This window comes from Nycticebus coucang, chromosome 16 (genome assembly GCF_027406575.1).
Source record: "Nycticebus coucang isolate mNycCou1 chromosome 16, mNycCou1.pri, whole genome shotgun sequence".
NCBI classification, from domain to species: Eukaryota; Metazoa; Chordata; class Mammalia; order Primates; family Lorisidae; genus Nycticebus; species Nycticebus coucang.
The window spans coordinates 68,992,645-69,015,110 of record NC_069795.1 but is presented as its reverse complement, the minus strand read 5'-3'; the positions used below and the strand labels follow the sequence as shown (position 1 = coordinate 69,015,110).

Here is a 22,466-nt window from a genome sequence, read left to right as displayed (position 1 = left end):
GCGTTCGCCCCCTCTGGAGGACACAGCAAAAAGCTACCATCTGGGAAGCAGAGAGATCAACCCTCACAGACACCAAATGCTGGCACCTTGATCTGGGATTTCCCAGCCTCCATAACTGTGAGAAAATAAATTTCTGGTCTTTATAAATGACCCAGCTTCAGGTATTTTGTTCCAGCAGCACAGACTAAGACATCTGCTAAATAATTAATTCATAAAATATAGCAATGCGCCTCTTCCCTCCTCATACACATGGTGTCAGGGAACCAAGCTGCATGTGAAGGAGAAGACTGTTGTCCTTTCTGTGGCAGCTGGCTGTCTCTGTGGCATCCCTGCCCCTCCATTTGGCAGCGTGGATGCTGGAGCGGTCAAAGTGGGTATCAACGTGGATTAGGTGAGAGCCTGAGTCACATTGATACCCCCAGGACCTGCCGTCAAGAGAAGTAAAGAAGGATTACAGCTTCCCTAACGTGCTATCCTTTCTTTACTAAGGCTGGGCATACCTGGTTGTGTTTCGCAGTTATTTTGGTCTCAGGACATTTCCCAGGCTCCTTTGATGATGGGGACATAACTAGAGATGCAGTCCTTCACTTCTTTCCACCTGCATTTTTTTCATTTGTCATATTTTAACACACTGACCATTATGCCAGAAAAAAAGATTTTTTCCTAGGGGCCATGGTGTTTTATTAGCTCAAGATAGGTCAAGAGATATGTGAATTATATATGTTTCATGAGGCCCTGGGCTCAAAAATAGCATAAGTTGAATACAATTCACATGGCAGTCGATGTGTGAAGGGGTGAGTTTCAGGAGGATATCACACAGATGTAGGCGAACTCAGTGCTGAGTTGGAAGGGTGCTGTGGCCTAGCCAGGCTCAACAGGTGCCAAGAAGCCAAGAACCCATGAAAAGGAAAAAACACCTATGCTCCCCTCTCCATAGAGGAAGACATCAGATGCCACATCCCTCTGTCTCTCAGGGTTGTTTATTATGGGATGTAGCTTTTTATAGGTATGGGCAAGGTCTGAAGTAGAGAAAATACATGCAATGTGGGCTCGGCACCTATAGCTAGGTGAGTAGGGCGCCAACCCACCCACTGGGGCTAGTACGTTCGAGCCCAGCCTGGGCCTGCTAAACAACAATGACAACTGCAACTAAAAAATAGCAAGGTGTTGTGGCAGGTGCCTGTAGTCCCAGCTATTTGGGAAGCTGAGGCAAGAGAATTGCTTAAGCCCAATAGTTTGAGGTTGCTGTGAGCTATGACACCACAGCACTCTTCCAAGGGTGACACAGTGAGGCTCTGTCTCAAAAAAAAAGAAAAAGAAAAGAAAACGTGTAATCTGGAAAAATGGCCAACTCACATATGCTTAGGAATTTAATTCTCTGAACAGAGTTTGATATATCATATCTTCCTTTGTTAGCAAGTGTTATTGATTAAGGAAGTTTCCTAAGGTTCTTGACTCCCTTACCCTGGAAGCTCCAGGAGAGCTAGGCCTAGTGTCAGGCAGGTGGGAAGTGGGAGTGAAATCAGAGCTGCACAGGAGCCTGGCTCAGGTGACAGAATACAGAGCCTGGGGCAGCTGGTCAGCAGGCCTGGATTCAAGGCCCACCCTGCTGGTTACGAGCTGTGCTACCTTATCTGAGTCACTGACCCTCTCTGTGTCTCAGCTCTATCTCACCTGTCAGCAACCTCTAATGTCACCTCATAGGACATGCTGAGGATTAAATGAGGTAATAGAGAGAAGAAACTAGGTGGAAAACTATTCTATAGGGGACAATACTGTTTAAAAATTATCTGGTAGATCCTCTGCCCATGCTGGTGCATGCCTAGCAAGGTCCAGGGTAACCAGTGTCTTTGTGAGTATGGTTGAGGTCAAAGCAGCCCAAGAGTGCTAGGCATGGGAACCCAGCACCATGACAGCATGGGAGTGGCTGGGAGCTGGAGCTGCTGGCGCTTGGCCCCAGCTGAACTTGGGGAAATGGCCCGGAGTATGCAGGCAAGCGGATGCTCACCTTGGCATGTTTCTGCAGCCCTCTGGTTTTTGAACGGACAGGGCTGTGATTCTGGGGCCCTAGGGAGTTGGTTTCACAAGAAATATGAAGCAGTCAGAAAACTTATGGCTCTGTGGATCTCTCTCTGCCGGGACCTTAAAGCACTTTTAACCTCCGAGCATTCCCAGGCCTTCCTGCCACTTGTATTCTTAGCTATGCAGACACGGAGGAGTCCTGCAGGTTGCTGCAGACCTGCGGGGCAGGCCTTAGAAGCCAGGAGGTCTGGTCCGGGCAGCACTGCCTCATCCTCCGGATGAGACACCCACCCATGTGCTGACTCAGAGGGGGCACTGGGCGGAGAGTAGCCAGGAAACATGCTGCAGACAGCAGGTTCTCAGAGAGGGAGAAAGCAGCCAGTGGGAGGCAGGTGGGGGTGTGGAAGGAGTTCAGATTTGGGAGTTAGAAGACCTGGACTTGAGTCCCTACCTTTTCACCAGCCCTTTCCTCACACCCATAGGCTGTCAGTGGGTGGTCAAATAATCCAGTACACGTGAAAGGTCCGCAGTTGACTCTGTGGCCCCCTTTGTTCCTAAGAGATGACCATGGATTCTCTCTGGCAGGAAGGTAGAAACACTGCAACTATGCAATCACTGCCACAATGACTGTCTGATTGACTGAGGGAAGGAATTATTACTTACTGGGTGGCAGTCACGGTGCTAGTGACTTCCTGTATACTATTTTATTTTATCCTCATAATTGATGCTTTCAAGTAGGTACTATTATTGTTCCCATTTTCTGCATAAGGACATAAAGGTTCAGAGAGGTTAAGTGAGTTTTTCCTGATCATGCAGCTGATAAGTGGAGAAGCCGAGACTCAAATCCAGGCCTGGTGAGCTTCAGTCTGAGCTCCGGCCTCCATATCACACTGTACCTGGCCTTCTAGTGCCAGGAAGATATAGCCACAAATGTCCTTCCACTAACTTGACACAAACTGATCAGAAAATCAGTTAAAAGTAGGGTATCCATATAACTTATCATCCAAACCAACATACTTATGTCCTGTACACATAATAAAGCAGGCAGGACCCCAGGAAAAAGAGCACAAACCAAGCAGTAGTCACCCTCCTTAAGATGCACACAGTGCGGGGAAGGATGATGGTTTGGCATGTTATGTATTTCATGGATTCTAAGCCACACTTTTCTTTCACCTTGTTTAGAATCACTGGCATCTGAGGTTCAAAGAAATGCAGTGCTTAGGAGTGACAGTGGGCAGCTGGACTGTGTCTGTGACGGGGAAGGAGGGAGCCCCAGGCTCGAGATTCCTCAGGGACCCTGACGTAGAGGTTGCCAAGGTGGGAGGCACAAAGGATGGCCACCCAGGGCAGGGAGAGGAGTGTGCTGGAGGAGGAGGCCAGAGGGTACTCCTAAATCCCACACAGAGGAGAACTCCCATCAGAGGGCAAATTTCAGGGGCTTGGAGGAACTAGGATTGGGACATGGATAGTCATTACCTGTGCTGTGGACCAGACCAAGAGCTGCTGCCCCACCCGCCATGACACCTGCACCCCCGTCCATCACTGCACCTCAGTCACCATGCCAGGCTGGACACAGCCCAAGCTGGAGCCCCAGCCTCCTCCAGCTGTCACATTGGTAGAGCTGTGTGCATGAATGATCTGCTTACTCACCACAGTATGGAGCACTGGAAGTGGTCATGAGGTAGACTTTCACTTCCTTGGGGAGCGGCTCTATCTTGATGCCACTTTCTTCCACCAGCCCTGGAAATAAAGAAGCAAAGACAGCAAAGCCCTCAGGAGACTATTCCAAGGTCCCACTGTACCCAGTACATACTTATTGATCCACACACCCATGTCTTCAACAGACATGTACACTGTATGTTCATTCTGTGCCGTACTCTGGGGTAAATCCCAGGATATCAGCAACTAGCAACTCAGTCCGGTGATAAACACACATGTAAACAGGAGGTATGCTCTTTGTAAGTAATTATAAGAAATCTGAAAGTATGTCTCTAACTTGCAAAACCAATCTCTATGACAGGTGTTTTAATGGCACTTGTGTCCTGCACAGTGGGAAGTGGCTGACCTGAAATCTAGTGGATGGCAAATGGGGAGAAGGCATCCTGGGCAGAGTATGGTTAGGACAAAGGCAGGCAGGGTAGGAAACATGAGGTACATATGGAACCACAAACAGCATCCTGGATGTTTAGTGAAAGGTGAAGCTCGGCAGGTGGGGCCAGGTGGCTGTAAGATCAGCTGGTATATCACATCTAGGGGAAACCGTGACATATGTCCAATGAATAGGAAATAATGTTGGCTTGTTTGAATACGGGGAGCTGCCTTACTTTAACCTTTTGTTGACCTGGTGTCTATTTCATTCATGTAAGCAAGGCCAGGCTGCAGCAGTTCCGGGAAGGGAGAAAGTGTGGGACAGGGAGGGACCATTTCTATTCCCCAGGATTTTTTCCTGACGCTCCTAATCCTAGATAACCCCAGGGATATTTACAGCAAAGCTCTGTACAGGTGAGTTAGAGGCCAGATCCCATAGTCTCCCTGGAGTCCTTTCTCCAGACTGGCCTGGATCTTCTAAGAGGGTGCCCAAGGCTCCCAACAAAGAGGCATTCCTCCAGGTGGCAAGCAGCCACCACTACCTCATGCCACACACAGACTTAGGGTCTATGAAGAGGTGGAGAATGCCTGGCCCAGCAAGAAAGACTTACAGAAAGCATCTGATCTGAGAGTGGGAACAGGTGCTTGGACCGTTCCATTGTCTCCAGAGATTGTCCTGAGGCTGGACTTACAGGTGAGACACTTCATGGGAGACAGGGGTGTGCAGAGCTAGTGTGGCCACGGAGAGCTTCAGCGCTCATAAGGGTGAGGCACAAGGGCCAATGCCTGCTCCCCAGTGAGAACAGTCTGAGCACCTCTTCATTTCATCTTCTTGGCCCAGGTAGATGGACTTCTGGACCATAAGAGGTCTGGACATGAAGAGGTGACAATTGGCGGGACCTTCCCCAAATGTCAAAGGAAGCCAAAAGGGTGACATTATACCTATCCTTGGACAGGACAGCAGAAAAGGGTTGAAGCAATCCAGACACTGTCCGGCAAGGAAGGCCTTGTAGCTGCCACAGGGAAAGGCCATCAAGGGGCAGGAATTCTCCAGGGCACTGATATAGAGATGCACAGCCCTCATGTGATCACAGATCAGAAAGCTGTAACCTGAACAGAAAAGAAAAAACCACAAGGTCTCACTCACAAGGTAAATAGGAAGTCTCTCCATGCTACTTACTAAAACTCTATAAGTTATAAATAAACAGGATATCCCCTGAGCTGCATTTTTAAAAATTAATGAACTTGAACTCAGGAGTATGAGGCCAGTGTGGACAATATAGCTACAACTCACCTCTAACAAAAAAGTAAAACTAAATTTAAAAAAAAATTTTTAATATCATTTCTGAAAACCATTTTAGAGAACTGTTAAATTTAGTAAATTTGGTGAAATTGCCCTGCAGTGACTTGATCTTTCAGCTAGCTAGCTTTGGACACATTGGCTTGATTCTGCCACAACTGGGCTCTTTGGAGGATGCAGCTGCTATGTACTGTGCCACACACGCGTCCAGGGTAAATAGAGGTTACTGACTTCCACGATGTTAGATTCTAGCTTGGCAACAGAGTGAGACCCCATCTCAAAAACAAAGAAACACAAAAAAGTAATAAACAGAGATCGGCATTCTAAACTTTCATGTAAAATGCTGATACATGGGCTATATTCATAAGAAGAATATAAGAAAACTAAATGATCTATTCTTTGTCAGACATGGATTACTTAATCCATTTAGCATGTGCTGAGTCAGGCATTCTGGGAAGCAGCAAAGGACACTGTCAGGAAGACGCTCTGTGGCCCAAAATGGCTGACTCATTGTGAAAGCTGTTGGTGAATTCCAGTCACTGGGCTAGCCCAACCCCAACTCTCTCTGACTTTCTGACCTGAATAAATGAACGTGGGACAGCCAGGTTGGTCCTGGCCTCCGTTGACATAGTAGTCCACGTGTCCAACAGGAATCCGAATACCCAAATCTGGAAGACAGAACTCCATTAACTTCAGGGGCGTATTTTCCAGGTCCCACCTAAGGGCCCACTGGCAGCAGAGCTGGACATCTGACCTCAGGAGCCCACCTCACTCCTAAGTGCTGAGACTTTGCAGCACCCCCTGTGACAGTTTTCTAAAGGGGGTTTTCCCTGCTGAAAGGAACTAAAGAACAATCAACTTATAAAACGCTCATATTTGCCTAAAATTTAATTCCTTTACACAAGTTTTGAATGAATCAGTAAATATTATAAACTTGGTGAATTTCATCACTGAATAGTTTCTCACATAAATATATTTGGGGTCACATTTCCACAGTCTTCCATAAAACATAACTGTGTGCTCTCCTGAAATATAATATGGTTCAAAGAGCTGAGTTTAAAAGAGAAACTGAGGCCTCGTCTCATCTTTATGATCACCTCCCTGAAGCTCTATCATGGCAGGGTCAGACCAGAGCTGAGACCCCGACTGTCACTGCTGTTACCGTCCATCATTACTGTAAGGCTGTGTCTTATTTGCTTGATGCCATCTCTCTTTTTTTTTTTTTTTTGTAGAGACAGAGTCTCACTTTATGGCCCTTGGTAGAGTGCTGTGGCCTCACACAGCTCACAGCAACCTCCAGCTCCTGGGCTTAAGCGATTCTCTTGCCTCAGCCTCCCGAGTAGCTGGGACTACAGGCGCCCGCCACAATGCCCGGCTATTTTTTGGTTGCAGTTCAGCCGAGGCTGAGGTTTGAACCCGTCACCCTCAGTATATGGGGCCGGCACCTTACCGACTGAGCCACAGGTGCCACCCTGCTTGATGCCATCTTCCCAAGAGTTAAGCAGTGTCCCAGAAACCATGGGACTCCATGCTGGAGTCCTGCCCACAGGCTGCCCGTCATGCTTTCAGTCAGATCTGCCTCCAAAATCCATTTTCAGTCTTACCACTTCTCTCTGTCTTTTGTGCCACATCATTTGCCCAAGCTGCCATCCTCTGTCACCCAGAACATGACTGTAAACACCCTCTAATGGCCTCTGGGCTTCACCTGTGCCTCTTACAGTCTCCTCCCGGCAGAGGAGCCACAGTAAGGGTTTTTTTTTTTTGCAGTTTTGGCCAGGGCCAGGTTTGAACCCACCACCCTCAGTATATGGGGCCGGCGCCCTACTCCTTGAGCCACAGGTCAAGTAAGTTTTTAAAGAAGCCCACCACAGTACGTTTTTGTTTTGTTTTGTTTTGCAGTTTTTGGCCGGGGCTGGGTTTGAATCCGCCACCTCCAGCATATGGGGCTGGCGCCCTACTCCGTTGAGCCACAGGCGCCACCCCACAGTAAGTTTTTAAAGAAGCCCTAGTCAGTGCCCTGGGCTCAGGGGCACTCTTGACCAGGGTCAGCCTGAACTGGCTCTCTCTTCTCGAGCCTCCCTCTACATCTCCTCCTCTGGCCACTGCACTAGAGCCACATGCATGGTTCTCTTTCCTGTCTCTGGACAAGCCATGTCCTCACCGGCGTCCAGGCCTTCATTTTGGCTGCCCTGTCTACCCAGAATGCTCTTCTCCAACTTCTTCCCGCTGACGCCCTCTCATCCACTAAGTCTCGTTCCTTGGACAGACTTTCCCCGATCATCCTGCCTGAAGTAGACCCCTACCCAAGTCACCCTGTCTCGCACATCCTTTACTGTAATAATCACAGGGTGTAACCATCTTGACTTTCTGTGACATCAGCTCCCCAATTGCAGGGCCTCTGCCTGTCTTTTTTTTTCTGCTGTACCTTCAATACCTAGTGCAGTCGCTGGCACACAGTGAGTGCCTAATACATGTTTATTGAATAAAAAAAATGAGTTAGCTTCATGTGGGCGGGGACCTTATTCAATGTCTTATTCATTGCAGCATCCTTAGTATCTACTACACAGTTCCATCAATATTGATTGAATAAATGGAATCATTATTCTAGTTACATCAGGAAGAGGCTCTAATTTTGAAGGGGCCTGAGCTCAGGTAAATGGGGACCTAATAGATCACCTACTTAGAAAATTTAGGGACAGAAAGGATTCACCTTAATAATTAGCAAGGTTAGTTAGCATAAGGTAGCTAGGCTGGCCTGTGGGCTTTGGTTTCCTACACTTGATCTTAGCCAAAAGGCCGAGAAGCGATGGGCTTTGGTTTCCTATCTGTGAAATGAAGGTGGGAAAGAGGGTTGGACTGTATGACTGCCTGGGTTTCTTCCAGAATCATAAATCTGTGGGTCTTGGATGCCAAAAGAAGGCATCTGACCAAAGGGAATCAGACAAGGACATCTCTCGCTTGAACTGCAAGCTCCTGCAGTCAGGGACAGAAGTGATTTCTCCTCGCACCACCACACTGAGCGCAGTGCCTGGAACAGACTCCTGGGGCATTTGACACAGAGTAGAAGTGAACAAGGATGCCCACTGCCTTTCCCAATTGAAGAGTGTAGTTTGATCACAATGGATTGAGAGTTGCGGGGGTCTTTCCTGTATCCGTCACTATGGGGAGGGGATTCTCATTCTCCCCTGGACTGAAGAGCTGGGGTTGTCTTGTGGGGACGTCCTGACAGGCTGCTGTGCCCTAACCCTGTCCCTTGGGGCCAGGCACACTCATCAGAGAATAAGACTCCCAACCAATCATTTTGGTTCATGAAAGAGAATCCTCTTTTCTATAGGTAGCTAAAAATAAATCCGTTCATCTCAGTGGTCACAGAATGACAGTGCTGGAGAGACTTTCAGTATCATGCTGGTAAATGCCTCACTGAACAACAGTAGCTCAGAGCGGGTCAGGGCATCTCTGTCCAGGGCCGCACAGCTCAGCAGCAGCCTCCGTGCCCCCACCCCTGCCCCGTGCTCATTCCCTCACCCCAGGAAGGTCACCCCAGCTCACTGTCAGTGTCTGTGTGGATGGCTTCCACGAAGCGGGCGTCTCCGGCATCCAAGCGCTCCTCAAGGCTGGCCCTGGTGTACTCGGGTCCAGCAGGGTCCAGGCCTGCAAGGACAGACTGATATCAGCAGCTTCTTTCCTCTCAGCTGCCTGGGCATCCATGGATCCACCACACATCTACCCTGGCGACCCTCCCAGTTCGGGTCATGCAGTCTTCCAACAAGGACCCCAGGGTTGGGAGAATTAACTCGAGACTGAGTTACCCTGGAAACCTCTGTTGTCTCTCTAGAGGTAACCTCTCATTGACCTAGTTTCTCTAGCTCTAAAATACACCAAACAATTTGGGAAGAGTTAATGCAAGTAATATTTTATTTCAGTTTAGTTTAGAGATAGGTTCTTGCTCTGTCGCTTTGGGTGGAGTGCATGCAGCTTCCAACTCCTGGCCTCAAGCAGTCCTCCCACCTCAGCCCCTCAAATAGCTGTGACTATACGTGTGCACCACCCAGGCCAGCAACAGTTATAATTTTTTTGGAGTAGTTACCACATGCCAGGCCTTGTGGTAGGCAGGATCATATATTCTAGTCCTCACAACCAGTGTACAGTGAGGTAGACATCCCTCTTCCCACGTCCTAGTTTTTATTATTATTATTTATTTTTTTTATTTTTTATTTTTTTGAAGATAGAGTCTCACTTTGTCACCCTCGGTAGAGTGCCATGGCATCATAGCTCACAGCAACCCTCAAACTCTCAGGCTCAAGCAATTCTCTTGTCTCAGGCTCCCAAGTAGCTGGGACTATGGGCACCCACCATAACACTTGGCTATTTTTAGAGACAAAGTCTTGCTCTGGCTCAGGCTGGTCTCGAACTTGTGAGCTCAGGCAATCCACCTGCCTCAGCCTCCCAGAGTGCTGGGATTACAGGCGTGAGCCACCGCACCTGGATCCTTTTCCTCTTTCCCCCAGCAAAAAGGAGACCCTGCCACAAGGTAGTTTATCTGGGAGAAGGTCACAGAAAGCCTTGTGAGGGAATGGGAAAACAAGTCAGAGAATGAACAAAATATTGAGTAAATTGTCACTGGGCCTATAGAACATGATGCAGAATTGTCCCCCTGAGGGGCAGGAAGCTGGGGGATTTATCATGCTACTCTAGTCCCTTATTAACTGAGGGTGAATCTGGAAGTTTCAAGTCCTCCACACTTCTGCAGGTGTTTAACAAGACTGTCTGCAGGTGGTTTCCCCAGTGGGCCAAGGAGACACGACTGCCACAACACGTTTTATAGATGCAAAAACTGAAGCTCAGAAAGAAAGACGCAGCCTCCTCCACTGATCCTAGAGATCATCACACTGTTTGGTGTAGGAGGACCACAATAAATAAATTGTAGTGGTAATGGACGACTTGATCATGAGACAAAAAGGTCAATACTTGCCTTTGCTCATCTCAGAAGAGGCATTTCCATGGCAAATTTCTATCTCTAAACTTTGAGTGGATGGGCAGGGAGGAATGTTACCTGTGATTCGTCCCAACTGGCCTTTGTAGAAATGTCCCACCATGCCCCCAACGTGGGCCCCCAGGCTAACACCAATGATGTGGATTGAAGACTCCGATACCCCCAGCGCCTAGGACAGGCATGGACAGTGAGTTACAAGTGAGCCACAGCAGCCGCTGGTCTCACAGTGGCACACTTTTCCGTGAGGCTTCAGAAACACAAGGCCTTGGGGCATGACATGCCTGCCACACACCTGAGTCACTTCCTCTCTTCCTGGGCTCCTCACCCTGACAGCCCTCCACTTTCCCTCATGTGTAAGTAGGGATCACAGCCATTTCCTCTCAGGGACGACCAAGTGCCAGGCCATCTGCACTCACTACATAACATGCAATGGCACTTTTTGAAGAAGAGCAGCTGAAGGCTCAGGAGATCCAATGACCTGCCCAAGGTCAGCACTCTCAGCGGCAAAGTCGAGACTCGAACCCAAGGGCAACATGCCACTGTGTGGCTCTACTTCCACCCTAAGTCTTTCACGCAGTGTTTTTTCTTCCTGATCTCTCTTTCTCCATAAGCAACCCAACTCCCCCTAAGCTCTTCCCCCTAAGCACCTACCTGAAGTTTCCTGAGGAAACGGGAGATCTCCAGGCTCAGCTCGACCACATTCTCCACGGCTGAGAAGTAGATCCCTGAGGACCCGTAAACCCAGTCCACGGCAATCACATTAGCATCTGCTGCTCGTAGAACAGCTCTTACAAATCTGTTAATCCAGGAAGGCTTTGTTCCTAAAACCCTGGACATGGGGCCAAAAGAGGATAGGAAAATTACCTGCCATGCTGTTACCCATTGTTCTGGAAGCCTCTAGTATCCCACACTGAGAAAAGAAATCAAAACTAAAGGAGGCTGTAAATCACTCGGCACTTTGAGCACAGGGAGGACATAATTCCAAGGCTACCAGACTTTCCACCAGCCATTTGAAGCCTTTGTGCAAATTATAAAAAGATGGCTATTGTTTCAGGTAGGTGCAACCTCATGCCAGGCTTCAGAACTCAAGCCGGGTTTCAGCCCCAGCAGCCTTCAGTCAGCCACCTTTGTGTAATGTATAACCTCCTTAGACCACAGGCACTGCACTGCCCTGTCTGTATTAGGTGGAAAAGAGAAGATAACTTTGCATCTTAGAATTGATGTGTGCAATCTTAATTCTCATTCTAGAATATAGGCTCTTTCCTTGTAGCTGTTAATTATTTCTTCTTTCACTCACCCATCCATTCATTCAACAAACATTTATTGTGTACTTATGGGCCAGATAGTAGGCTAGGTGCTTTCCAAATAATAAAGACAAATAAGATAGAGACCCTATCCTTCTGGACCTTACAGTCTGATAGGACTTTTCTAGGAAAAGGAGAATGACAGAAAAATGTTTTAGAAATCTTTCCCAACAGATTAGGATCAGGGAAGAAGATGTTTTTCACATCCCCAATGCAGGAGGAATGAGAGTGGGCTTGCCTGAGAGACTAAGAAAAGCCTGTGACCTCATTGCCTGAGATGAATCATGCCGTGCACCCCACACTTCAGAGAAAAGAAGACCGCTGAGCCCATCCTACAATCTCTCCTTTAATTCAGATATAGAAAGCAAGGCTCCGAGAATGGAGTGGCTTGTCCAGGGTCACACATATCTACTGTTTGTGAATGTGTAGATAAGACTGGGGAAGGGAACATATACGACCAACAAGAACAAACAACATGATGTGTGTGTGTTGACACAAGACCTCTTCAAACTTAGCAGGTGTGGGCGACAGAACAGGGCGCAATCGCTAAGCCATTCCTCTTGCCCCTCACTAACTTCTTACGGCACTATGGTCACTTGATAGTTCTTGGCTGAGAGATGCTATTGGTTGGTTGGTTAGCTCCCACCTGAATCCATGAATAATTAGCTTGGTTCCCAGAGTGGCATTGAACCCAGAGTTTTGGAGTTCATGACTTCCTTCCACTAGCTGCCCACAGCTAGGATCCGAAGGTGTAAAGAGGAGAAACCGGACTTTGAGATAGGTGCCCTGAAGGAGATTGGCATTCTGGAAGTCAGTGCAGTTTGGTTGTGGGGTGGGAGGTGCATCCCCTGGAGGAAAACAAAACAAAACAAGAAACATCCAAAGTCAGGTCAAACGTTCTCAGAAGTAAGAAAGAAATGGGTTGACAGCAGGCATATGGTTTATTCTAAATCAGGAAGGGCAATAATCACTTACTTATTAAAGGTTGCATCACTGTGGTAAACGATATCTGTGAATATTTTTCATGGCTAAGGATAAAATACCAGAGAATATGCATGTCACTCAACTACAGGAGATCAAATGCCATGGTGAAATGGCCATTGTTACAGGCTGAATCGGGTTTCACCTCCCAAATTTCCAAATCCTAACCCAAATCCCAAATCCTAACCCCCGATACCTCAGAGTGTGACTATATTTGCAGATAGGGGAGAGGTAATCAAAGTAAAATGATCCCACTAGCGTGGGTCCTAATCCAATATGACTTATATATTTGTAAGAAGAAATTTGGCACAGAAAGAGGAAAGCTGATGTGAACACAAGGAGAGGATGCTCACCAACAAGCCAAGGAGACAAGCCTGGACCAGATCCAGAAGGAATTCACAGCCCCCAGAAAGAACTACCACCACCAACCCCTGACGTCAGACTTCCAGTCTCCATGGCTGTGAGACAAGTGCATTCCCCTTGCTTAAAACCCTGTGGCTCTTTGTGAAGGTAGCCCCAGAAAAATAACTAACAGAGACTTCTAAAAGAAACCCTGGGCAGGATATCAGTGGTCACCTGGGTAAAACCACCATGTTGTTTACCCCTGAGAGACTGAGAAAAACCTATGACCTCATTGCCTGAAATGAATCATGTCACGCACCCCACACTTCAGAGAAAAGAAGACCTCTGAGACCATCACACACTTTCCCCTTTACTCCATCCCAGAGGATTTCAAACCCCTACTCGAGCCTAATCACTTCTTGTCCTTACAAGCGATACAGAGCCACAATGCAGCCTTCCGGTGCCCAGCTGGTGGAGAAGAGCTACACCTACCCCACAGCACCTTCTAATAGAGAACTAAACTTGATTTTTTTTTTTCTGGCCAAGGTCATTCATTGAAGGGTCTTTTGAAATGCTGAACACAAAAGGTGGCATGAAACTCCTGATTCCCAGGGAGCTGCAAATCCAGCCCCATACCCAGTGTCTCACATCAGCCTCTGCTATGAGGGATGAAGGGGTGGGGTCCCTGCCTCCCACATGTCCCGAGGGAGACTGGCAGAAGGAGCAGGGTGCACGGATGCTCAGAATACAGCCCAGTCGTGGCGCTGTTGGCAGTGACCTAGCATGGCTGCCAAAGGACAAGGCAATCCACAGAAGCAGCTGTTCAGAAGAGAGGTGCAGACTGGTTTGTGCAGGCTCGTTTCTGGAGAGATTATTTGTCATCAGAGGTGGTGACTCTCTGGGATATGGTGCTGTGAGTAAACCGTGGGAACCCAATGCTTGGAGAATACTTCACGCGGCAAGGCCTTCCACAGCAGCACTGCAGTGAACCAGAGGCTTCCCCATCACCACTTCTGAGTCCCACACCTCATCCCCAGCCCCCATGCAGAGCCTTTTGAGCAGCCAGGTCTGGGACACTCCTGACTCTGCTGCCGTAGCGGCCTTCTCTGCCTTTTGCTCTTTATTTATTTTTTATTTTTTTATTTTTTTGAGACAGTGTCTCACTCTGATGCCCTGGGTAGAGTACCATAGTGTCATCATAGCTCACAGCAACCTCAAATTCTGACCTCAAGCGATCCTCCTGCCTCAGCCTCCCAAGTAGCTGGGACTACAGGTGCCCACCACAATGCCTGTCTATTTTTTGGTTGCAGCGTCATTGTTGTTGGCGGGCCCGGGCTGGATTCAGGCTCAGGCTGGATTTGAACCTGCCAGCTCAGGTATATGTGGCTGGTGCCTTAGCTGCTTGAGCCACAGGCGCCGCCAAGGCAGGGATTTTTATCCATTTCAATCAGCCTACTACTTAGAATAGTATATGCCACACACATAAATCCCCAAAGTTGGTCCACTGAAAAGAATAATGAACTAGGCTTGGCCCCTGTAGCTCAGGCAACTAGAGCACCAGCCACATATACCAGAGCTGACAGATTCGAATCCAGCCCAGGCCCCCCCCCCCCCAAAAAAAATAGCTGGGTGTTGTGGCAGGCACCTGTAGTCCCAGCTACTTGGGAGGCTGAGGCAAGAGAATCACTTAGGCCCAGGAGTTTGAGGTTGCTGTGAGCTGTGACACCACGGCACTCTACCCAGGGCAACAGCTTGAGACTGTCTCAAAAAAAAAAAGAGAACTAGATGTATTTTTGATAAGACATAGTAAGAAAAAAGGAGGGAAGTTACAAGTAAGCAATATCAAGAGTAAAAACGGGATGTAAAAATAGACACAGAAGATTTTTTTGAACTGCAAAAGAATGCCTTTATACCCCCCTGAAAGTTGAAAAGATGAATGTATTCTGAGAAAATGGAACTTAGCAAAACTGATTCAAGGGAAAAAAAACTCAGAAAATCAAATATGAAACTGTAGCATAAAGGAATTGAAATAATAGCTTTAAATCTATCCCTCAAAAAACTCTCAAAAGGCCAGTTTTCCAGAGAACCTCTGACATTCCTCAGTCCCCATCTTATGCATATTGTTCCAGAGTAGCAAGGAAACAGATTCCCCACTATGAGAATAACCAAAATATCAAAACTGGATAAGGACAGAAGGAGAAAGAAAATCTAAAGGCCACTTTGACTTCTAAACACAGACACAAAAATCCTAGTTAAAGTATCAGCAAATCTAAATACATTAAGGGTAACGAGAACAAAATACAGCCTGGGCTGCATACAGTGGCTCATGCCTGTAATCCTATAACTCTCTGAGAGGATCACTTGAGGTCAGGAGTTCAAGACAAGCCTGAGCAAGAGTTAGAGCATGTTGCTACTAAAAATAGAAAAAATTCACCAGGTATGGTGAGGTATCCCTGTAGTCCCAGCTACTAGGGAAGCTGAGGTAAGAGAACTGCTTGAGCTCAGGACTTGGAGGTTGCGGTAAGCTATGATGATACTTCTGCACTCCTCTAGCTAGGGAGAGGGAAGGAGACTGTCTCAAAAAGAAAATAATAATAATAATAATAATAATAATATGGGCAGTGCCTGTGGCTCAGTGGGTAGGGCGCTGGCCCATATACCAAGGGTGGCAGGTTCGAACTCAGCCCCAAACAAACTTCTACAAAAAATAGCCGGGCGTTGTGGTGGGCACCTGTAGTCCCAGCTACTCGGGAGGTTGAGGCATGAGAATCGCCTAAGCCCAGGAGTTGGAGGTTGCTATGAGCTGTGATGCCACAGCACTCTACCAAGGGTAATAAAGTGAGACTGTCTCTAAAAAAAATAAAAATTGAAAAAAAAAAAAAAAAAAACATCATAGCCAGGCAGGATCAAATCCAAGGAATCAAAGGATTTTTTTTTTTTTTTTTTTTTTTGCAGTTTCTGGCTGGGGCTGGTTTTGAACCTGCCACCTCCGGCGTATGGGGCCAGTGCCCTACTCATTTGAGCCACAGGTGCTGCCTCTCAAAGGATGTTTTAACATTAGAGAAAGCATTGTAGAGGTGAGGGGGGTGGCTCACACCTGTACTCCTAGCACTCTGGGAGGTGCCAGGTGCAGGTGGATCGCCTGAGCTCAGGAATTCTGAGACCAGCTGGAGCAAGAGCAAGACTCTGTCTCTAAAAATAGCCGGTGTTGTGGTGAATGCCTATAGTCCCAGCTACTGCAGATTGAGGCAAGAGAATTGCTGGAGCCCAAGAGTTTGAGGTTTCTGTGTGTTATCAGGCCACAGCACTCTACCAAGGGTGACAAAGTGAGACTCTGTCTCAAAAAAAAAAGAAAAAGCATTAATATAATTCATGTACGAACAAACCAAAGAAGAAAAACCATATGCTTATCTCATTAGATGTACAAAAAACAACACGTGACAACACCCTACACTCCTTAACATAAGGAAAGATAGCTACCAAAAGCCTAAGGATCAGACTTATTGATGAAAGCTTAGAAGAATTCCTCTTAGAAATGGGAACAAACACAAATGTCTGCTATCACTGCTTCTATCAAATATTGTACTGGTCATCCTAGTCCTAGGCAGTGAAAGAAGACAATGCAACAGGATAAAAGTTACAAAGTTTGGAAAGAGAGAGAAAAAAGTTGCCATTATTTGGAGATGACAAAATTGTCAATCATTCAAGAGCATGGAGGATGGCAGAGTCAGTCACATTCAGATACTGCCTCTCCCCCAGAGGCACTCCGACCAAAGAGCAAGGGCAGATGAGTGTCAAAAGGGAGAGAGATGAAAAGGCATTGCCAATCTCAGATTATCTCTGTGAAAAAGAAAAAGAACAGAAATGTAACATGGTGCTAGGTTCCCGGTCTGGGAGAAGTCAGTGGTTGTAAGAAGTCAGCTCCTTGAGGGTGGACGTGAGGACCAGCACCAGGCCTACCCGTTGCCAATTGTGGAGAGGGGGTTCTTCAACTCATGAAAGGAAGGGGAAAAACAAAAACAAAATGAAGAAAAGGCAGTTGGTGACTCATTGCCTGGGGCTACAGCTTTATTTAGGGAGGTAGCATAGAAAGACCAGACTTGGCTACCTGGAGCTGAGACAGGAGCCCACTTGCTCCCTGACTAGAGGAGAGAGTCTGAAAACAAAGAGGGGAGCTGGGAGGCTGGGGGTGGAGTGGGTGGGTGAGGAGCGAGGCTACACTGAAGTTTTCATTAAAAATTAAAATGAAACTAATCTAGAAGCCAAGATAGTAGTTACCTTTGAAGTGACAGTGACTAAGAGAAGGAATAGGAGGTGACCTTTAGGATTCTGGTAATGTTTCATTTCTTTTTTTTTTTTTTGGCTGGGGCTGGGTTTGAACCCACCACCTCCAGCATATGGGGCTGATGCCTTACTTCTTTGAGCCATAGGCACCACCCTGTTTCATTTCTTGATCTGGGTGATGCTTACATAGGTGAATTTACTCTGAAAATTCATTAATCTGTATAGTAATAATTTGTCAACTTACCTGTATATATGTTATACTTTAATAAAAAGTTTACTTAGAAATAAACCTGCAGGGCGGCACCTGTGGCTCAGTCGGTAAGGCGCCGGCCCCATATGCCGAGGGTGGCGGGTTCAAACCCAGCCCCGGCCAAACTGCAACAAAAAATAAAAATAGCCGGGCGTTGTGGCGGGCGCCTGTATTCCCAGCTACTCGGGAGGCTGAGGCAAGAGAATCGCTTAAGCCCAGGAGTTGGAGGTTGCTGTGAGCTGTGTGAGGCCACGGCACTCTACTGAGGGCCATAAAGTGAGACTCTGTCTCTACAAAAAAAAAAAAAAAAAAAAAAAAAAAAAAAAAAAAGAAATAAACCTGCAAACAAAATGCCTAAATATGTAAAAAAAAAAAGGGGGGGGGAGGGGGGCAGTGCCTGTGGCTCAAAGAGCAGGGCATCAGCTCAATATGCTGGAGGTGGTGGGTTCAAACCCAGCTCTGGCCAAAAACTGCAAAAAAAAGAACTTTAATATGTAAAAAAAAAAAAAATCAAATGTGTACAAAGATAGTTAATAAAACCAGTAAGTAGGTCATTAACTCACTTCAGGTGAAATATGCTTTAATAAACCTTTAATATAGGCTGGGCAAGGTGGCTCACACCTGTTATCCCAGCATTCTGGGAGGCCAAGGTGGGGGGATTGCCTGAACTCTTGGGTTCAAGACCAGCCTCAGCAAGAGCAAGAACTCACCTCTAAAAAAACAGGAGAGCATTGTGGCAAGTGCCTGTAGTCCCAGCTACTTTGGAGGCTGAAGCAAGAGAATCTCTTGAGCCCAAGAGTTTGAGGTTGCTGTGAGCTATGATGCCACCGCACTCTACCAAGTATAACAAAGTAAGACTCTGTCTCAAAAGAAAAAAGTCTTTAATATAGATTTTAAAATAAGTATGCTAAGAATATACATGATAAAAATTAAGGAAGCATAAAAATTATAAAATATAAAAACAGGCATAAATGATAAAATAAGATATTTGGGAAAAACTGATTAGAAAATTGGAAATGAAAAAGATAGTCATGAAAATAAAAAAGAAATCAATGCTATAATATCTAGCACAGAGTAAAAGAAAAAAATTTTTATAAAAACAAACACATGCAGAAATAAAAACAAATTTTGGCAAATCAAATTCAACACTGTGTTAAAATGCACATCACGACCAAAAGATTTGTCCTTGGTAATCTTGGTCTGATTTAAGCTAGCCCATAATATTTAGAAGGAAATATGAGAGATTATCTTTATAGGAAGATTGCTTACATGAGATACCAGAAGCACAAATCATAAAACAAAAGATTGATAAATTTCATTGTATAAGCTTCTGTCAAAAACACAAGCAGAAAGTAAAAGTAAAAAACAAGTCATAGGCTTAAAACATCCTTTTATGCAATATATATTATAAACAAAGGATTCGTGTCAAGAATATATAAAAACGTGACACAAAACGATGAGAAAAAAATGAGCAGGTCGGTAGAGAATAACTTACATGAGCAAGTTTTGTAGAGGAGGAAATCATAATACCATTATGAAAAGATGTTCAATGCTACTAATAGGTGCTAAAGGGCAAATTAAATTGAGAAGCAGGTAGTATTTCATTCCCATCAGATGAGCAAAAATTAAATAATCTGACAATACTAAATACTAGTGAGAAGGGAAACAGGATCCTACACATTTTGACTACCCTGGTAAATTGCCGTGGGACCCAGTGACCCCATTTTTAGAGACCATCTTCAACTTTGCACATTGTAGTGGGGTGGGGAACCTGTGACCTCCAGGCCAAATGTAGTCTTCCAGATCTCCAAGTCTGGCTCCCCTTGACAGAATCCAAATAAATTCCGTAAGGGATTTGTTTTGTGAAGTTTGGATTTGGTCAAAGGTAGCACTCAAAGATCCAGATGGCCATGGGACTATATTGGCATATTATTTACTGAACTTTCTTATGTCTTTAAAATATCTTATAATTAATTTTTTTTTTTTTTTTTTTGTAGAGACAGAGTCTCACTGTACCGCCCTCGGGTAGAGTGCCGTGGTGTCACGGCACTGTGACACCACGGCACTGTGGTGACTGTGTTGCTATGTCACGGCTCACAGCAACCTCTAACTCTTGGGCTTACGCGATTCTCTTGCCTCAGCCTCCCGAGCAGCTGGGACTTATAATTAATTTTTTAATTTACTAAACGAAGAGAAAAAAAGAAATGAAATACAACAAAACTGTTAAAATATATTTGTGTCTGGATGATGGGCTATAGATGATATTTATTTTCTTCCTTTTTTTTTTAAGAGATTCTTCCATTTACTTTTATTTTCTTCCATTTACTTTTATGTATTTTCCAAGATCACTATAAGTCTAATATTACTGTTTTTTTTTTTTTTTTTTTTTGTAGAGACAGAGTCTCACTTTATGGCCCTCGGTAGAGTGCCGTGGCCTCACACAGCTCACAGCAATCTCCAACTCCTGGGCTTAAGCGATTCTCTTGCCTCAGCCTCCCGAGCAGCTGGGACTACAGGCGCCCGCCACAACGCCCGGCTATTTTTTGGTTGCAGTTTGGCCGGGGCTGGGCTTGAACCCGCCACCCTCGGTATATGGGGCCGGCGCCTTACCGACTGAGCCACAGGCGCCGCCCTAATATTACTGTTTTTAAAAAATCAGAATAGTGCAAAGAAGAAAGGGGTGCTAGTGCTAGAAATAATACACAATCTCTCCACCAGTTACTAACTAGGACGACAGGTGTCCGCCACCACATCCAGCTAAATTTTTCTATTTTTAGTAAAGACAGGGAGTCTCTTTTGCTCAGGCTAGTATGGAACTCCTGAACTCCAGTGGTCCTCCCACCTCAGCCTCACTGAGTTGCTAGGATTGCAGGCCTGAGCCACTGCTCCTGGCCTAGAATGTTCTTTCATCAAAAGATATGGAAAGTGTTAAAGAGAAAGAAAGTGGACCATCAAACCACACCAACCATTTTGGGCTCTTAAAAAGAGAGAGAGAAAGTGTTTTAAGACATGAATACGATAATTCCCTGGGGAAGAACTGAGCAGCCCGTTATCCTTAGTTCTGTGATAGTTTCTCTCTAGGATGATTAACCCCTAGGAGAGGTGTTAGGCACTGGGTGCAGGAACCTAGGATTGCGGCGGAAGAAAGCACACACGCAGCTGAGCAGCACCTTTAAAAGGCACCCGAGAATGCAGGGAGAGCAGTCCCTTGTGCAAGTTGAACTTGCAAGCAGAGAGGGGTGCTGAGCAGAGGAATGGTGGGTTACAAGGAAGGTAAGAATCATGGAAGCCCCCTTGGAAGACATGAAGAGCAGAAATTAACCCACAGGTAGTCTGAGCAACTCCCAGTAGAAGCAATGACATAGTCTGGAGCTGGGGAATGGAAAGTAAACGTCTTACGGGGAAGATCTGCCATTTGGCACAAAGGGAGGGGACTTTTCTGAGGGTGAGGCCACTGCTGGGGTGATGGGGGGAGTCTTCCGAGAACTTCAGCACCACACAGGGCAGAGATGGAATAGGTTAACCCCCAGGGAAAATGGGCCGGTTCTTTACCAGGGGAAAGACAGAAAGGAAATCACAGCTAAGGGAAGTTGTGCTCAGGGGGCATCTGTAGTCAGTAGGGACTAGTTATCAGCCAAGAAGGACAAACCTAAACTTGAGTTGGGTCACAGCGTAAGAAAGGACATCTGACAATCTTAATGACAGACAACATCACCATTAGCTTGGAAAATTTAAATTTAAAGTCAAATATATCTTGGAACAGTGGATATTTAGAGGGCAAAAATGAATAATACTTTGGAGTTAATAAAAAAAAAACTTTGAAGAGTCATCCTGGCTTGTGTAAGGCAAAAAGGATTATAGTGTGAGTTTTAGAAAAATGAGTCAAACAAACAGGAGAAGTTGAATTTCTCTAACCTGAGAAAGTGTCCTGTTCATCCTATTTCCCTTATGATAGTAGGGTTTTTCCCCATGTTTTAATTAAATTCACCTCAGAAGGCAAGAGGTTTTTAGGGGATGTTCCAACAAGTTAGTACTACGAACATAGTTTGAGAGATACGATCCTTGACTGAAATGAGCCCTACCCAAGGCCTGAGCCCCCAGCTTACCTGAACATCCAACTTGGAGCCGCAAAAAGAGTCCCCACACACAGAAGCATCTCCCCCAGAGGCCTGGGGGCATTGCTGGGCTGGAAGTCCTACTGCCTAATGTTGAGGACAACACACAGCCGGCCTCTCACCAAACCTCCACTTGGGTCTCACTAATCATTAACTGGCCTCATGACCCCGTAAGAGAAAAATACATTCTTCCTGTTTATGCAGCCTCCAGAGTTTTCAGTTTCTTTTCCTCAATGAAAATAAGTACACTTTCCTTTTTCTTTTTCCTTTTATGTTTTTTTTAAACCAAGGAACATTGAAACACACTGTCCTTCCTCTTAGAGCCAAACATGATCAGGAAGCTTTCTTGTACCTCACCCATTTCCCATTATAAAATGTCAGTAAAAACTGAAGCAGAAGTCTTTCATCTCCAGGTTGTCACAAAGCCCTCATTGTACCAGAATTATCTGTGGACATGTTTGTTTCTGTAGAAAGATTCTAAGTGACTTGAGAGCAAAGCCCTTCACTTCACTTTTGAAGCCCCAGGGCCTAGCGCAGAGCTAAGCCAAAAATACATGTTAAGTGTAAATTTAATGTATAGAATAAAGAAAGTTGGGCTTTGTTGAGAGAGTACTGAACTTTCATAAAATTTTGGAGCTACAAGTAAAGCCCAGTCTCTAAGAATAGATACTCAGGCTGGGCAAGGTGGCTCATACCTGTAATCCTAACACCCTGGGAGGCTGAGGTGGGTGAATTCCTTGAGACCAGCAGTTCAAGACCAGGCTGAGCACTAGTGAGACCCTGTCTC

At 46.0% G+C, this 22,466-nt stretch overlaps 2 protein-coding genes across 6 annotated transcripts in view; both read right to left on the bottom strand.

The window, feature by feature from the left end:
• The window catches only part of PLA1A (phospholipase A1 member A), a 30,288-nt gene extending 8,409 nt beyond the window's left edge, over window positions 1-21,879 (bottom strand). For 2 of the 5 annotated variants that reach the window (XM_053564581.1, XM_053564583.1), the window contains exons 1-9: window positions 21,671-21,832; window positions 12,683-12,735; window positions 12,354-12,555; window positions 11,055-11,232; window positions 10,464-10,572; window positions 8,960-9,061; window positions 5,989-6,078; window positions 5,053-5,220; window positions 3,673-3,762 (exon numbers count right to left, since the gene is read on the bottom strand). In XM_053564581.1, coding sequence (XP_053420556.1) covers window positions 3,673-3,762; window positions 5,053-5,220; window positions 5,989-6,078; window positions 8,960-9,061; window positions 10,464-10,572; window positions 11,055-11,232; window positions 12,354-12,555; window positions 12,683-12,735; window positions 21,671-21,720 — 1,042 coding nt within the window. In that variant the 5' untranslated portion in view covers window positions 21,721-21,832. Of the gene's footprint in view, window positions 1-3,672; window positions 3,763-5,052; window positions 5,221-5,988; window positions 6,079-8,959; window positions 9,062-10,463; window positions 10,573-11,054; window positions 11,233-12,282; window positions 12,556-12,682; window positions 12,736-21,670 lie in introns of those variants that run through there. The other 3 variants (XM_053564584.1, XM_053564582.1, XM_053564585.1) reach the window with 3 other exon arrangements.
• ADPRH (ADP-ribosylarginine hydrolase) overlaps window positions 1-22,466 on the bottom strand; it is a 107,533-nt gene that overhangs the window by 49,070 nt on the left and 35,997 nt on the right. The gene's annotated exons all lie outside the window — the stretch shown is intronic.